General features: G+C 42.8%; 1 protein-coding gene across 5 annotated transcripts in view; it reads right to left on the bottom strand.

Annotated features, from left to right (window-relative positions):
- DOT1L (DOT1 like histone lysine methyltransferase) overlaps nucleotides 1-18,518 on the bottom strand; it is a 112,813-nt gene that overhangs the window by 48,432 nt on the left and 45,863 nt on the right. For all 5 annotated transcript variants that reach the window (XM_075903196.2, XM_075903195.2, XM_075903194.2 and 2 more), the window contains exons 7-9: nucleotides 17,807-17,869; nucleotides 6,357-6,412; nucleotides 1,957-2,036 (exon numbers count right to left, since the gene is read on the bottom strand). In XM_075903196.2, coding sequence (XP_075759311.1) covers nucleotides 1,957-2,036; nucleotides 6,357-6,412; nucleotides 17,807-17,869 — 199 coding nt within the window. The remainder of the gene's footprint in view (nucleotides 1-1,956; nucleotides 2,037-6,356; nucleotides 6,413-17,806; nucleotides 17,870-18,518) is intronic.

Genomic DNA, 18,518 nt, shown 5'->3' with positions numbered 1-18,518 from the left:
GGAGGCCCTGCTGCTCCACCCCCCCCACCCAGGTCAGTTAGGGCCTGGGTATGGGGGGGGAAGTGTACCAAGTTTCCTCTTCTCTACCCCTGCCTTGCAAGGAGCGTGCAGTGCTTAGAGGCACCACGTGCTCCTGGCAGGGTGGGAGGAGGCTTCGTGTGCTCCTCCACCCACAAGCCCTGATTGGCCTGGGGACAGAAGGGGGTGTACACAAAATCTCCTTCCACCGCCAGGGGCATAGGTGCCCAGGGGAAACCTGAGGGGAGGGGCAAAGGCAATCCTCCACCCCCAGACCATTCATGATCTGTGGGTGAGGAAGCAGGGAAGTACCCTGGTTCGGCCCCTTCTGCTTGAGGCCCTGCCAGCCTGACAGACTGAATGACTGCTCAGTGGCACAGTGTGACTGAACTCTGCAGCTGCTGGCTTCCAGAGCCATGCCTAATCCAGGAGGCCACAAAGCCTCTTAACTGCAACTCACCTAATTAATTTAGTACTAGTTGAACATGTTGAATTGATCTTGTGCTGTGTCTGTACTAAAGATCTCACACACACACACACACACACACACACACACACACACACACACACACACACACACATATACACGGATACTGAGTCTACCAGCCACACTCACTCAAGGATACTGAGTCTACCAGCCTAGGTCAACTCACTGGGGCTTGTACTATGGAGCTAAGCAGTGTAGCTATATGGCCCCCAGCTGAAGCCTGGGCTCCGAACCCAGTGAGGGGCCATGGATCTCAGAGCCCAGGATCCAGCCAAAGTGGGGATGACTGCACCATACAACCTTACTTTCGGCCCTGCAGCACAAGCCCCAGTCAGCTGACAGACTTGCTGCCACAGGTCTCTTTTTGCAATGTCTACAAACCCATGAAGATCCAAGCCTTATCACAACAAAAGCAGAGGCATTGCAAATTTTCACCGCCCCGGCCACCAGTGTCCTTAAGACCTGCATGGAGAGCTACTCGTAGGCAGAAAAGGCAGTCCAGGCTCCAAGTCCATTTAGACCTTGCTTTACTTATTGAGAGGAGGTAAAATTGCCAATTAGTAGCCACTGTGGCAGCTGTCCACACATCCATTCCATTCTGTTCCTCGTAAACTGGTATCTACCAACCTGGCTTTAGATAACTATAAAAATGTCATCACCGCCACTGCAGAACCACAGATTGATGCTGAAGGATCAGTTTCCTCATTAATAACCCCACCTGAACCCAAGCATGTAGTATAGTACATAATAACTAGTAGATAAAGTAACCAAATGAAACAAAATGAAGCCCATCAGTTTGGACAGTGACATTGAGTAAAGTGTGAATAGCAAGTTAGGATTAAAAGATTAATGGTTTAGGACTTTCAATGTTAATTGAGGGACGTGATTGCTCCATCTTTTCTAATATGTGGGCAAATTCATAGGACAAAGATCTATCACCCCATCCCAGTTTGGTTCACAATGAATTTTTCTATCAAGTACAGCAAAGGGCTCTGAGGACTCTTGTTTCAGAGGCACTGATCTAGGGTGTTAGTGCAGGTTTTTAAGCACAATCATCATGTTGTTTCAATACAGAACTTTGCATATAAATAGAGTATTTAAAGCTGAAAAACACATTCAGGATTAAATATTCAAAAAATGTTATGAAAAATGCTGCCATGGAAATACCCTTCTGCCACAGAAACAATGTGCACATGTATATAGCAGGAACATTTAGAAGAATGCAATAGACATTGTGGGGCGTCTTATGATTCCAAAAGACTTTTAAACTGGAAGCTGGCTGCTGGAGATAGCAAATCAGGAACAGGCAGCATGCTGCAGCAGCTAGTAAACACTGAATCCACGTACAGCAACTCACAGCTACTACTGTGCAGCAAAAAACGGCAGAATATTCAGCAGCTCCCGCAGGAAAGAGAAAACCAACGGAAAAGAATTTAAGTTCGATGTGTTACCTTCCTTCATGTTTGCAAATCGCTCCTTCAGTTGGTGATCCACCTCAGGACCAAAGGCAAAATTATTCACAAAAATAACACTGCAAGATAATGGTCTAGTTATTAAACAGGAACAGACAAATGGCATCTTATTTTATACACACTGCTACCTCTATGAAATCAACTACCTTCTATGAATGATGTTCACGGTTCTGAAACAAGAGAATACAGTGTATCCAGAGGGTGGATAACTATTTTACTCAAGAAACAGAACATTTCTACTTGCAAGCTACATAAAGTAATAAGCTAGAGTCAGCATTCACCGTAACATTTTGGTAAATAAGTACATGTGAAAAAAGTGTCATATTATGATACTTCCATTAATCAGATCAGCAGCTTCCGTGCCATGAATTCATAAGTTAAGAACTACACTGGCAAGTTTCACCATCATAATATTAATATGGTAGACTTCCGATAATCCGGAACCTATGGGACCTAGGTGGTGCCGGATTATCAGATATGCCAGACTATCGGGAGGTACTATAAACTGGTTTTTATTTATTTATTTATATATATATATATATATATATATATATATATATATATATATTATTACACACACACTGTATATAAAGTATTCTTAACCCTTTTTACTGTACATACTGTATACAGTATACTGTAATGTTTTAGTTTTTTTAAGCCTTTTTTACCCTTTTTGCTCAGTTCAGCGGCTGCCGCTGTTACCTTGTGACTCATTTTTTGACGAAGCTCACTCACTAGGCTCTTGCCATTTTGATGGTGAACTACTGAATGCAGGACTATTGGGAGTTTTACTATAGTTTGTTCACTATGCCTCCATGATGTCTGGTGGCCTTTTCACGGTGCACATGAGCTTAGCTACTGCTGACATGTTGATGGGACTTGTTAAATCACACTTAAGAAGTGCTGACAGCCCGTCTTGACAGATATCTACTGAATCCTATTATACTTTGGTAATTTGAAGAAGTATTCACAAGGAATTTATTTACCAAACACCCTCTTAATCCCATAAATGATGGTGAAATACAACAGGTCTTTTCAGAAGATTAATACCAAGGCATTTGGGTAGACAATCTTTCTCCTAGCTCTCGCTCAACAAATCTTAGGCTACTTCTACACTGCAAGGTTTTTGCGCAAAACCCCGTGGAGCATCCACACCACAAATGCACTTTTGCTCAAGTAAATCAACAGTTAAACAGCAGAAGAGAGGGCTTTTGCTGGTGTAGGTAAACCTCCTTTTACGAGGCATAACTCCCTTTAGCGCAAGAGTTCTTGCACAAAAAGGCAAGTGTGGACGCTCCAGAGAAGTTTCTTGCGCAAGAAACTCCTATGGGGAAAAAAGACAGGTGATCTGATGGCCATTCTGCAAATGGCCATCAGAGCTTTCTTGTGCAAAAGCATCCATGCAGTGTGGATGTTCTCTTGCACAAAAGCACATCAATGTGCTTTGAGGTGTGGATGTGCTCTTGAACAAGAAGTGTGTGCACAAAAACACTTGCGCAAAAGGCTTCTTGCACAAAAAGCATGTAGTGCAGATGTAGCCTTACTGTCCTCAGATTGTCTTTGGCTCTCCTACACTTGAAACATGTGTGTCTTTCATGGTTGACGGATTAAATCTCATCACCCTAAAAAATATTTAAGCCTTGAAAAATTGAGAAAATTACAAGAAGACATGACAATGCAAAGGTGAAAAGTGTCATGAAGTGGGGGGAAAAAAGACCTTCAGCCATAAGCAGTAAGAAACAGGACATATTACAAATGGTGAATATATGTTACACAGTTAATTTTGAAATCATTTAACTTTGGGTCTGATATTGTGAGTTTCCAAATGTCTTCTACTGGCTTCAGTGAGATATAAGTATGCTTGACACCTCTCAGAAGTTATTCAGTCTCTTGCAGGATCAAGCTCTTCAAGATACTTTTTCCAGACAATGCCATCTATTTTGTAAGGATTTATTTCTTTGCAAAGTTAACTAATTTGTTGTATTTTCTCCTTCTAATGCCTCCATACAACAGATACATACATTTCTAGACATAGCCAGAGCTATATATAAAATCCACAATTTTAAGAACACCTATGGGAGAATAAAAAAAAAAAAGATCTTTCTGCTGCCCACCCCTACTCTTACAGATATGGGAAATCTTGTCTGGCAAGTAAAGCCAAAAGTGCATGCCTTTTATCCTGCTTCTCACCCCCTATGCAAAAAAAAGCCCCCAGAATTTTAAGGGGAGAAAGAAAAGAAATGAAGTAATCTGAAATCATTTTTAAAATGTTTGTTTAGATGGAATATTTACTATGCACATTGGAGACCAAAATAACTTAGATTTCCCCCTTATTTGGTTTAGTGCCTTTTCAGTGCAGACTGCTAAAACCACAAGTGCAGACAGTATGAATAATAAAATGCCACACATCTTGCTTAAGCATCAGCAGTCGCGAGATAAGAAATATGAACAATAATTATGGGTGTGCAAAAGTAAACGCATTTTTAAGAGTTTGAACCTTTGGAATGCCTTATCTGCTTTCTTAGAAGCACAATTTAGATTAGGTAAATTATTCTGTCAGATTGGGGATGGTGTCATAAAAACCTTTAACCAAATGAAGTCGCTAGAAGTGCTCTTAAAAATCCAAGGGAAAAAAAAGGCCATCAGCTAGGATGCTGCCTCTGCTTACAACCGAAAATGAAAGGGGAAATTTCACTTTATTAGGAAATTGAGCTGGGTCAAAATATCCATTGATCAATCAAAAATAAGAGCAGATGTTGATCAATTTGTATTCACAAAAGCAAATTCAAATGACTACGGCTTGAGAATGAAAAACCTTTTGCTTTATGATCTTTTGTGGGAGGGAGGAGAAGGTCATGGGACAGGAAGGCAACCAACTACATATGAACCAAACTAACACAGAAATCCTTTACTGCCACTGATCTACCACTGTCTTCACGTGGAATAGCAAACAATCCACAGCATGAGATCTGATCTGGTCCACCCTGAACTTGAGTCAGCGCTACCACTGCCTTCCTTGCTCAGGGGCGGCTCTCATCCTGTCCTTGGAGTCAATGTGGAAGTGGGCACATGAACCAGTCATCGTATGATCTGCTCACAACCTCACTGCAGTGTTTGTGCTGCTGAAGTGATGTGCTGTGACCCCTTGGCAGACAATCACTCCATTGCACTGTGAATACTGCCAAGTGACAGTGGCCAGCCGAAGCAGCATACGCAGCCTCCACCCCGCCCAGGGCCAGAGGAGGAGAGCCGATTCCACTGGAGCCAGCACTAGCAGTCTGGTTCTGCCAGATTGAAGGTAGGGGTGTAAAATCCCATTTAATCAGTTGACCGGTTAAATTTTGTGTTTAACTGGCTAGCCACTTAGAAGGGGGCCTGCAGCAGATCGCAGCACAGATAGAGCAGCCCCAGACAATTAGCTGGTTAACCATTCACATCTGTAGGTGCATCTAGTGCCTATATTCAAAATGGTTCTAAAGACATAGGAGAATTGGAAGGGGTACAGAAGGATGTATGTGTAAGATGCAAACACCTAATGAGTAAAACCATACCACACTGCATGGCTGGGACAAGTCTGCCCACAAATTAAAAGGCAGCCCAAGAAGTTGAACTGGGATACATAGTAATGCAAAAACCAGCCTGGCAGACGCCTCTTCTGTGTGTGCTTTTAAACGAGGTCTTGGAAACTATCCATAACTTGCCACAGCCCTGAAAAGAGTCTCAACAAGCCTCTTCATAAACTATTTTCTATCCCTCCCAGCAACGGGGTAGTCTAGAAGTACATTTGCATTAATGTATTTTTCTTTTCTATCATATGGTACCTGATTAGTATCTATTAACATGTCTCTATGAACATGTCACCTTTCACAAAAATTTAGGAGTGTTTCCCTCTTCAGCAGCAATATGCTGTAGTAAAAAAACTACTCCATCTCTAAATGCAGATCTTCAGTTTGCATAAATATTCAACTATCCAAGAGAATCATATATAATGGAATAGCCAATTTCAGTTAGCTCAGCCTTACTATCAAGGTAAGCAGCTCTCCCAGGCATATGAAGTGCCAGTCACTCAAGCCGGCTTGCGAGAGTCACTGACACAGAAAGGAAATGCTAAGACAAAAGGGGCCATCTTCAGCTGAGTAAGAGAAATTTATGCTGGGAACTCCAATTAATACTTCTGGGAATGCATGAAAAACCATTCCGCCTGGCACTTATCAGGCTCTCCATACTATTACTAGTCTGAAAGTTCATATATAAGCTTTAAATATTAGCTATGGAAATTAAGAATCATGAGCTGACCATCCTCAATTCCCATTATCCCATTAGAATATACTGACAAATATTACCAATTCATAAAGCTATAATCAACTGTTCTACTGTACCTTGTGTTTGCAATTCTCTCTTTCCATTCTTCTGAGAGGAAATCACCTCTCTCCAGCTATAAAAAAAAAATAGACAAAATGTAAATGTCTTGCAGCTTTGTACACCGGACAAGGCAAGGTTCACATTACTAGACTAACTCTGTAATGCTAGTTATGAATAGGGCCACCTGAAATCTTCAGGAAATGCCTCAGAGCCAACTACCCCACTCCATTCAAACAAAACAAAAACAAAAACAAAGCCTCCCGTGCCACAGCTGTCCTTTGACTCCTAAGGATAACCATTCAGTGTGTGGCTCATGCCTTATTTACTGCCTACCATGCCAATTGTGCACCACCACACAAGGTTTTATTGATTCATTGGTTTCTCCATTGGACTCATCTCAGCGGTACCCAAGCGCATCACATACATTAAATGAATCATCTTCTCAACTCCCCTTTTTTGTCCATCATAGGGGTGCAGCAGGAGGGGGAGAGAAGACTCAGCCTGAAATATGCAAACATGTCCACGAGTTTCCGTTTCCTCAGTGGCTGGGGGCTAACGCTCAGGCCCCAAAGATCGGATTTTTCAGGGATGCTGAGAGTTCACAGCTCTAACTGCAGTCAGCACAGAGCATCTCTACCAGACGTACTACAGGTACTACAGCTGCACACCAGCACTGATGCAGCAATTCTAGCATAGACTTGCCCTTGATGTTTGAAGTATTACCTAAAAATTACTAATTTGCAGTATTCTCAGTAATTACAATATAGAATACTCCAAATACTAAAATGGCTGCACTTGGTTAATTAAGAAAAAAATTTCAATGATGCTGGTTATGACAGATATCTAGTATACTCTAAGGATGTTAAATAATGGCTGACTAATCAAATAGTCGATGCATTTTGCTCTATTATGCAAAATTTAAGTCATTATTCCTGAGAAAGACTACCATGTGCCTTGTCTACCCTAAGTACTATCTGTAAAAAAGAATTCTGCAATTGCTAACACTGGCACTGCTGTCCTTGGTGTTAATGTTGGGAGCACTGGATGGTTTATCAGACTATTTAACATGGTTATATAGCTCTGCGCAGAGTTATCAAAACAATGGCCTACATTAGGGTGCTCACTAATGTTGTCAGTTTAGAAAATTCCGCAGAGACAGGGCAATAGAGTAGTCCTCTCCACCAGATGAGATGACACGACAAAAATTCCTAACATCAGTACTTCAGTGAATTTTACAGAAGGTGGTGTACAGTCTCAGGCTACATCTACACTGCAGGCTTCTTGCGCAAGAAGCCTTTTGCACAACAGTTTTTGTGCAGAAACTTCTTGTTCAAGAGCACGTCCACACCTTTTGTGCAAGAGAGCGTCCATACTGCATGGATACTCTTGCACAAGAAAACTCTGATGGCCATTCACAGAATGGCCATCAGGACACCTGTGCTTTTTCGGATAGGCTCTTTTTGCGCAAGAAACCCCTGTGACGCATCCACACTTGCCTTTTTGTGCAACAGCTGTAGGAGTTATGCCTCATAGAAGGAAGTTTACCTACACTGGAAGAAGCACTCTGTTCTGCCAATTTACTGCCAACTTCCTTTCACAAAAGCACATTTGAGGTGTGGACGCTCCGTAGGTTTTTGCGCAAGAACAGCTAAGTGTAGACATAGCCTCAGCAACAAAAACAATGCTGGAATCCATCCCTTCCATTTGTAGAAGGCAGGAGTTATCAAAATTTTACAGCAAACAGCAATAAGAATGTGGAACAAGGTTTAAATATCAAACTCCATGGTAAGAGAATGAAAAGTTTCTTACGGACCTAAATTAGAAGCTTTCTAAATGAAAGCAGCTGGTCAGAAGATGCAAATGGATCCATAATTTCAGTCTCTGACCACTAGGCTAAAATACTCATTCTAAGCACAAAGCTTAAACACACATTTTATAGTCATTCAGCTCTGTTAAACAGAAGAGTAACTATCTTAAACCCATGCTCTTTTACTGCAGAATAAACTTCATTTTAGGGATTGGAATAAAATGGAAAGAGGAACTGACAAACTCCTGAACATTTTTAAAAGCTAAAACAATCATGTGAGACCAAGAGGGACTGATAAATGCATGAGTCAAACACACTTCAATACATATACTTTTTAGGCTCTGCCAAAACCAAGTGAAAGTACACTTTCAATGTAATTGTCTGAAAGACTTCAAAACTTCTGTCTGAAAATCTTATCTACCATGGTTACAGCTAGTATCTCAGATGACTGACAAACGTATTAGAGGGCAAAACAAATTATTTCTGTTTACTTTGTACATTTGACATCACTGTGTTGATTTAGTTTCACTTGTCTCCCCACAATTACAGTTTCTCCTGTCTGTGTGGGGCATATACTATAAAGCCAATCACTTAGTTGGAGGATTTAGGGCTGGAATAGCATCAGAAATAGTGCTACATACTTGCTTTTTTTTTTTTTTTTTAATTACAGTGACTAGATTTCAGGTACTTATAAAAATAGTTGTGACCCCAACTGTGTTATAGATTCATCCTGTCTGTGCAAACAGAAAAAAGGTATTTTAACCAAATCAAGGAAACATGTTTTAACCCTGATAAGGCACATTCCTGGGTTAAACATGAAAATGTTTTCTTCCCCATCTACCCAGCCAATAAGTAGCCATATTATAAATCAAGAGGACCACATAACCATATTCAAACATGGTTATTTTTATATTCCAAGAGGTAGCCCATGTTTAGCCAGTGCTTGGGTAAAAACTGCTCCAGAAATGGCAAACTGGCATAAAAAAGGGTAGTAATTTTGGCCTCCATCTCCTCTATAAAAATAGCCATGTTTAAACATGGCTGTGACTCAACTGTTTTATAAAACAGTTTCCTACATCCAGTTAGTAGGTACATTTCTCAATATGGAAGCAAGGAAGGGGCTTCTTCACCAGTTACCCACCAGCATTTATTTAAAAGCAGTGTGGAAATCGTATGCTTTTTTTAATGCCAGTTTCTGAATCCTGCTGATGAATTCTCAAGCCATTTACGAGCTTCTACCCTTAACTGCAGCAGTATACCTCCTGCCAACAAGGCAGGAGAACTGCCTGCTGTGAAGTTTGATGACTGTGGTATAAGAGATGCTTTTTAAACTTCGGAAGCGAAGAGATCTAGCTACCGATCACCTTTTGTGACATAGCAGCACTGCTATAGACCTGACCTTCACCAATCCCAAGGGAGAACACTAAGTGAGATCTCTCAACAGGACCCAAAACAACTGGCCCAAACAAGAATCCCCAAATTTCACTTGGAAGAACTGGTAAGGAAATGTGTGCTCTTCCATGGTAATTAAAAACCTACCCAGCCAGTTTCCGAAGGGCTATTTCATGCTTAAGTACAGAATGCTGTGCTGTCGAGGTCACACAGGAAAACCACAGCCTGACAGTGTGAGATGGCAGTAACAGCAGTAGGGATGCACTCAGTCTCTTTCAATCATGTACCCCTCCCTCCCACAGTGCGCGCTCTCACACACAGAAATGTAATCTCCTTAGTGAATAATGAATGGAAAGGACCATCTGTAATGCAGATATTTTCATCTATTAGACAAGGCAGGGGACCTGCTTTATCTAAACTGATAATTAGCTCACTGAAATCCACTTCAGAGAGCAGCCAGCCCCCACTGTTTCTAAATTTAGAAGCAGAGGCAGGTTTTCCCTCAGGTTTTCAGACAGATCTGTTTGCTCTTTGGAGACTGCAGGAATATGCTCACAGTAGCTGAAGTCTGCAACTCCAAGCAAACTGGCATGTCACACCCCTAGGAAGCAATAAGAAACACACTACTGCAGGCCTATATTCATTATAACAGATAACCATAGCTGCTTCTAAAGGCCAATCCATTTTCCCAGAGCTTTGGGCTCCAAAATCTAACAGGAGCTAATATTCTCTTCCCCAGACCCGCATTAGATGGCTCTGCTGTAAAGCTCTGACTGCACAGTCTCATTCTAGCAATCGCTGGGCAAAGTGCTTGGCTCACAAAAACAGGTCATTCCGCCTGGAAAAGTACACGTGGTTATTTTTAAGCCCGTGTTCGTTGCAAAAATAACTAGAGGCAATAATCCAAACCTCTGAAACGTGGCATTATGTCAAAGCCACAGGGGACATTTGGAGGGCTTTTCAAATTCCAAAACATCAAGTTTCCCGCTGAAATAGGGCATTCAAAAATATCTAGGACAAATACACATCCTGCCCACACCCTTACTGCAGACAGCTCAGTTAGGCAATGGAAGCTTTTATGCACAGGCAATGACCGTTACGAGCCTGCAAAATACATCCGTGCAAGAGGTATCAAGGCAGCCTGTTTTTGTTCTGAAGGAAGACTTTTGTGAAAGAGACAACACGTGACTTCCAGGCCACACCCAAAACCTACCAGAAAAGCTAGGTGAGGCCTGCAGGTTACAAAGAGGGGAAAAAAGACACTGGTGTAGGGAATACATATATCCACCACTAATGCACACAAGCTCAGTTGTGGGGGTTGGACAAGATGCATAAATACCTTGGCAAGTGAGGTTTCCTTCTATGATACAGTCTGCTTATGTGGGGGATAAATCAGATACACAACTCTAAGTAGCCATTAGATCTAGCTAGAGCCTCAAGTGAAATCTGGGAAGTTAGAATCATGCATATATGATTGCAGAGCACTTGACTGCTCTCAAGGTACCTTCTAGTCCCACAATTCTATAATCTAGATTCCCTATTCCCCAGGCACTCCTGTCTTCCAGATCAAAGTGATAGAAAGGTTGGATAAAGAACACTATGATCCAAACCACCTTTGATTTCAAAAAGCTAAAGCCAGACAAACAAGGTTTTACAAAACAAGAGCGAATCCTAGTTTTACCCTCATCTTTAACCAGATTTACAGTAGTGTCCACACTGGATTTAAAAGTTCAGCAAGGAAACTGGAGCAAGACCACTTGCTATATGGATGCCCTCAAGATATTATAAAAACAATGAGCAGTCCTATGGCATCTTAGAGACTATCAAAGTTATTAGGTCACCAAGGTTTCGTGGCTAAAACCCACTTCATCAGATGAGCTGGAGAGAAAAATGTATGTATTTATTTGTGCTCCAACTCAATTGATGAAGCTTTACCCACAAAAGCTGACGACGTAATACATTTGATAGTCTCTATGGGGCCATAGGACTGCTCTTTTTTTTTTTTTTTTTAAAGTTACAGACTAACAGCCACTCACTCCGCAGGCTTTTTACGAAGATGGGATTTGGGGACTACAAAAATGGCTAACATAGGGACTCCATGGGAACTTGTATACCACGATTTGGGGGGCAAGAAGGAACTGCTCAATCCAGCAACATCCATGGTCCGGCATGATTTTAATTAGCTGGATGTCCACTTATGAGTGAAGCTAAATTTCCTGCAGTCCCTTAACATTTCCTTACAGCCAACAGTCCTAGCTCTAAGAGTTCTGCATTGTTATTTAGGTCTAAATGTACCCCTAACTGTTTTCTAAGAGTCCAGTAAGCAGCAATGCTGCTAGACAATACCGACCAAGTCAGGCAAATTCCCTGGTTCGGCAGTGGTCAGGTCCCAAGGGTGCCAGACTAGAGAGGTTCAACCTGTATAACACTGACCCACCTCTTCCCATACCTTAAGAATCTGCATGTCGTCCTTCATTTTATGCCAAGGCTCAGGAGTTGGAAAGAATTTTCCCCTATGGCTAGGGCAAGCTCTTTTTAGCAGTAGGGGAAGAACAGAGGAATTCCTCTGTCATCAATCCAAACTAAACCAAAAAACTTCAGCCTTTCAACCATACTGAACATTAAAGATGTGAATTTGACCTCTTCCCCCTCCCCCACCCCGCGCACAGACTCCTCTCTCCCCAGCTCTGCAAGTTTGCACATAACTCCTCTCCTGGTGCACATGTGTAACTGAACGAACCCTTTCCTATTAAGGAAATGGTAAGACAACCAGTGGAAGGCATTGAGGACACAGAACTCTCAAGACAGACCATGTAATCACCCAGTTCAAATCGCATAAGAAAAAATACTGACTTCCTCAGATCAACAGGTACCTTGGAAAAAAGTTTGAAACTAACTTGAAAACTGCCAAGGAATAGTTCCAGTTTCATGGAAATAGACACCAGAAATGTTATTCTACAGACAAAAACAATGAACAAATTAACAGATGAAAGAATGGGGTTTAGGTTTGTAGTGGAACACTCTTGCCCAAAAGCCTAAAGTAACTCAGTGATATAGGATGTCCTAAACAACAAGTAAAGGCATTAATAGCCACAGATGGTGGTTATTTTTTCCAACTATTATATAGAAAATTTCTGCTCTCATGCCCAAGATAGGAACCCCCTACCTTTAAAAGTTTCAGTAATAGCCCATGATTAGTAGCTGTAGCTCAGCAGGTGCCTTGAACTCCAAAATGCCTCAAGATGTTTTGCACCAGCTGGAGAACTTTACAATGCAATTATGGACTGACAAGTGACAGTGTTAAAATATCATCTTACTCAACAGGTCAGCCTATGTATATATTCTGACCATGCAAATTCTCTTTACTGATTCTTCTCACTAAAATATATTTTCATTTTTTTATTCTCGATAGCACTGGTGACCAAATGCAATGGGACTACAGAAAAGCAACCTAGATATTTGTATTTACTTATTTAAGTCTGTGAATCAACGGACTCATTAATTATGTTCTGATTTCAGAATCCACTGCCTGTGATGATGCTCCATCCAGAAGAAAGAACTACTCAGTTCTCAAATTCCAGATCACATTTGTGGGATTGGACGAGGGAAGACCCATCACCTCACTTGTAAACAGAGCACACTGGATATGGAATCAATGTGAATCTCAAGCTATTATTATTGGTCATTTTTTCAGAGTACGAACACAGAGCCAGTTGTACTAAGAATTATGGATACTTGGCTGTGAGCAAAAAAAATCATGCAAGAGGAACAACAGGATTTATTGCTCTCTCGTGTCTGTCAGTTTTGATCGTTAGAGCAAGGCAGCAACACTGTGTACAAACTCAATACCACTGTCCAAAGTTATACAAAGCAGCTGCAAGCATTGGAGACTTATTCCCACAAATTTCTGTCAACCTTCCACTCCCTTTCCCCTATTCCCCAACTCTTCGGTCTTCTAAAATATTTACTTTATCTTTTTAATCCAGGTGTATGAAATGGAATTTACAAAGTTAAATTCTGGTGAGTCACAAACCACCCCAATCCTTAGTCATATTGATTATTATTGTCAGACTGGGCTCTTGAGAGCTGTCTGGGAAGTAGTGCTCCCCTTCTCTGAGACATAAGAGATGGTGGTAACCTAGACATTTTACAAGCAGCAAGCAAAGCTCTAAGTGCAGTTGCATTGTCTACCACCACTACATTCCCTGCATCCAGAGGAAGCTTTTGTGTCTTCCAGTGCATTCTAGTCACGATTATAACAGCCTGTATTACCACAGAGGTAGTGGATGGAATTATTGTTTTACTGCCAAAGACAAGCTGGCTTCACAGCATGTTGCCATGTGGAGGAACTAAATATAGAAGGATTTAGGACTCGTTTCCCTTATCCAATATCCATGCCACAAGAATTATGGAAAGAGTCTTTACAATCCACCAAGAAGTGTGTATCCGCATATATATGTTGGCTCGGAGGGGAGAAATTGCCAGTTATCTTATTAGGGTTAGAGGTGCACATACATATGCTGCCCCCAGATTCATGATTAAAAAGGGATGATAGCTGCCAAAAGAGAGCAAGTAAAACTCTGCCATGTATGACAAGGGGATGGAGATGAGAACGTTTTGACCTAATGTAAGACTCCTAAACCCGTATTTAGGCATCCGTGTATAACAGTAGCTTCCCCGGGCACTCACTAATGGATCTAAAAGTGACTATTACAAAGCAATTTCAAAACCAGCTTGAGAGAGAAGCTGCAGAACTTGGTTTCATGTACAAGTCTGACACCTGTAATCAATGTTTGAAAAAAGACCTGCCCTGGATGGGTGCTACATTCCACACCCAAATGACATAGAAAAAAAGTACCGGGTACCTATAGCCCATTCTATTAGCCGCATTTAGCATGGACACTAATTGACAATATTTCCTCCCCCATTTTCTTTCCCTCAACATCTCCTCTCTTTCTTTGCTATTTTTTGGTACCCTGGATCCCTTAACTCCATTCATCTGAAGACATGGGTTGTGCCCATGAAAGCTCATACCATCATCTAGATTTTTTGTTAGTCTAAGGCAGGGGTGGGCAATAATTTTTTGCCCACTTCAAAAATTTCTCAAGTGGCCCCTGGCCGCACCAGAATGGGGCGAGGCCTCAAGTGGAAGGGGTGGGGCTGGGATACTTCCGGGTGCCCCATCCCCAGACCATGATTGGTCTGAGGGAGGGGGAGTGCCTTTGCCGGCCTGCCCCATCCCTTCCCCGTGCTGGGAGAAGATTTCCCCACACTCCCCCGCCCCAGACCAATCAAAGCCCCAGGGCAGGGAAGCATTCGACGTTTCCTCCACTCTCTCTTCACCCTTATAAGCATTTATAAGTGCCACGCAGTCCTGGCAGGGCAGGAGGAGGTGTCGCACGCTTCCCCACCCCCAGGCCAATCAGGGCCTGAGGGCGAGGGAGCGCGTGAAGCCAGGACTGTGCGGCACTTATAAATGCTGCATGCTCCTCTCAAGATGGGGCCAGGGCAGCGGAAACTGTGTGTGCTCCTCCGCCCCCCAAGCCAATCAGAACCTGGAGCGGGGGAGCAGCAGGGCCTCTGCGGGCCAGATCCATCTCTTGGCAGGCCAGATCTGACCCACAGAGGCCCCTTTAGCCCACCCCTGCTCTAAGACTACATCTATACTGCACCGTTTTTCTGGGATACCAAAAGCAATGCTGCATCTAAGAAATGCATCCACGTTTTTGGAAAAATTTTGGAAAAAGTGGACATGTTTTCGCCATCCCTGTAAGCCTCATTTTACGAGGAAGGAGACATGGCTCAAAAGAGCAGGTTTTTCCGAAATTTCGTGCCGTGTAGGGATGGAATAGTGTAGTCAATTAACCAATAAACCAAAGCGTATAGATGAATGCTATAGACTACATGCATTTCCCCCCCCACACACACCTGCCAGTACAATTAGCAGCAGGCTGGCCAACAGCCCAGCCTCGTGCTGAGTCCAAGACCTAGCCCCACTGTGGCTCTGCATTTAAAGTGTATTAGGAGCCAAGCAGGCAGGTTCAGTTCCGGCTCATGCCGCATCTGGGATAGAATCAAAGCTGGAAGAGAACTCAGGAAGTCATCAAGTCCAGCCCCTGCCCAAGACAGGACCAATCCCAACAGGAGCTGCTGCCATCCTGTGCTATTGCCTCTGTATCAGGGGTGACAGGCAGCCAGTCCACGAGGAGAGCTGGTTTTTAAACTGGCTCCCCTCGCGGAACTGCTCTCACCTGGGAACCCACGTTGCTGCCTCTGATACAGAAGCAGCAACATTGAGTGGCAAGGGACTCCTCAGGAGTGGGACCGGAGCACATTGACTTCTGGCCCCACCCCGGGGACTATAGAATAGTCAACTAACCGATAAGAATTCATGGGATTAATCAACTATTGAATTAACCCATATTTAACATCCCTAGTGCCATGCAGACATGCCAAATCTCAGAAAAGCCTCTTTCGAAATTGCGGTTTGCAATTTGCATATCTTTTTCCAACTTTTCTTTGTAGACTAGACGTAGCCTAAGGTGCTGCAGAACTACTCGTCGTTATTTACATTTTTTTCAGTTACAGACTAACACTGCTACCCCCTGAGTTGTTTTCAAAATCTTTTGTATTGGTGACCCCATTCACATAAGCAACCCTCTGAGTTGCTTTTACAAATGGAGGAGGAGAGTAATCCAAATTAATGGGGACTCAGGGCTGTCAGCCTCATGGAGCTGACAGCTCAAGATGCCCATGTAACCACCATGTGATCCCTTGAGGGTCATGACCCCAGTATGAGAACCCCTGATATAGAAGGTGGCGTAATATTAGTGGTGCCATGCACCCTCACTGCCACTGACAAGTGGGAGCCCATCTGCTCAATACCATTGAAAAAGCAAGCAAGCTATCTGGGAGCCTTAAGTTAGGGGCACGCGTAGGAAAATTTTGGCCTCGGTCTTTACCATTGGCTTTTATAACCTTTCCTCCAAAGAAAAGAACAAAAATAAGGAGTATTGTTCCCACTGCAGCTTCAGATTCTACCACATGTAGTATACAGTGTGGCCATAATCACAGCCTCAAGAAATCAATATACATTTCAGCTTAGGTTCCTTCCCTAGTCTTTAACTTATATGGAGCATAAGTGAAATGCCTTCAGTGAGTACTTTTCATATCATGCCAGCTGGGTAGCACACGGGACGAGTGTCATACGACTACTTGCTGGTAAGGGAGGCGTGCACACGGTTTTACAGCAGGAAAGTTTGCAACTTTGACATTAACCCAACTGCAAATTAGCCTTGCCCAGGAGGATCAGAATATATAAAAGGAATCATGTCCCACGCTACATGTCTGTTTCAGTAAGGGATATTTTGAGACAGGCAACATTGTTATCCTAGCCCAACAGACGGCCTATGTCTCAAGGAGAAATAGTAGAGCCCTTTCATTACCAGGCTGACCCCTGGACATTAGACTGTCATGAGCTTTACATTCTCTGCAAATGAAGAATTAACATAACCCTCCTTGATGCCAATCCCCAACTACCAGCTAGAGACCATTGGATAATATGGTGTGGAAAACAATGGGAAATTCAAAAGCAAGTGGACCAGACTGATCCAGTAGCTTAGTTGTAGAGTGCTGTGCAAAAATCACATGGAAGACCAGGATCTGTTTCCTGGTCAATTACTCCCATGCTAGGTGTGCTACAGCGATAGCTCACTAAATCCCTACAGAAGGGACAATTCCCTAGAATCACTCAATGGCAATTCCTCAAAATGATCAGGGAACCACAGTGACCCACTCATCCCTCCATGATTCAGCATATGGCAGTATGGGACCGCAAACCATTCTTTTTTAAGCAACAGTTGCAATAAATGACACACAAACAACCTGGGGTATTCTCAGGGCTCTGAGAGCACCACTAGAAAACAGGATTATATTAATTTCTCCCAAGTAAAAAGCTAATCAAGGAACAATTTTCCTAATGATGTTCATGGGAGCAGAAAACAGCTTGAATAAATGCAAGTTAATAATAAAGAGGTTCCCAGGAACTGCAAAATTTCCAACACTGCACATCAAAATGTCATGAGAGTCCAGACGAGGGCTCTGGGCAGATGTATTTTTGAGAGCCTTGCTCAGCAGCAGCAAGGTAAAGGCCAGGAAGCAATCTGACTCATGCTGCATCTTGGCTGGAGAACAGGAGGAAGGGGACCTATAAATTCTGAACATCAGCAATAAGTGGAGCACAAAGATTTTCAGCACAATTTCACTCACTGTGTATTCTGCATGTTTTTTCCCATACCATTTCATCCACTTTCTGAACTCTCTGTCCATCGTCTAGAAGAGGGAGGGAAAACAAAACCACCCATTAGGAATCTCGCGATACCAGTCGCAGGACAGTGAGAGGAGAAGAGGCAACTCTGACAAAACTCTAGCAGTTCTTTCCATTAGCACCTTAACTGGACTGCGAAAAAATCATGTAGGCATACTGAAATTCTATTCTTTTAGTTTCTTACTGGGGACAAAGTCGGACTTATTCTCTGCTTTCCCCTCCAGAGAAGCCTTAAAGACACTTAGAATTGACATTGCTCAGTAGTCTGCCAAGGATGGTGCAACTGTTGCTGTTGTGCTACATAATCCCAGAGCAAGCAGGAGGCAGTGAACGTAATCCTATGGGAGCCTAGATAGTGAAGAGGAGAGGTAAAGACAGTCTAATTAAGGTTAACAAGAAAGCATAAATAGGAATGCTTCGTCCCATTGCTATTGCAGTTGCCTTGCAACACACTGCCAGCAGTTGGGGGGGGGGGGGGGGGAGGGGGAGAGAATGTGTCAATCTATGACTCGAGAGACTACAGTTGCATAGGCTGACATGGCACCTGTAGTTCAAAGTTGGCAGTGGGTTTCCATTGCCAGAGAGGAGAAAGGAGCTGAAAATCCTTCACATCCCAACAGTCTGGGGTGAATGACAAGCAGCACCATTATTCTT

Source organism: Pelodiscus sinensis, chromosome 32 (genome assembly GCF_052426305.1).
Source record: "Pelodiscus sinensis isolate ZL-2025 chromosome 32, ASM5242630v1, whole genome shotgun sequence".
Taxonomy (NCBI): Eukaryota; Metazoa; Chordata; order Testudines; family Trionychidae; genus Pelodiscus; species Pelodiscus sinensis.
Note: the sequence above shows the minus strand (reverse complement) of the source record. Positions and strands in the feature narration are given on the sequence as shown.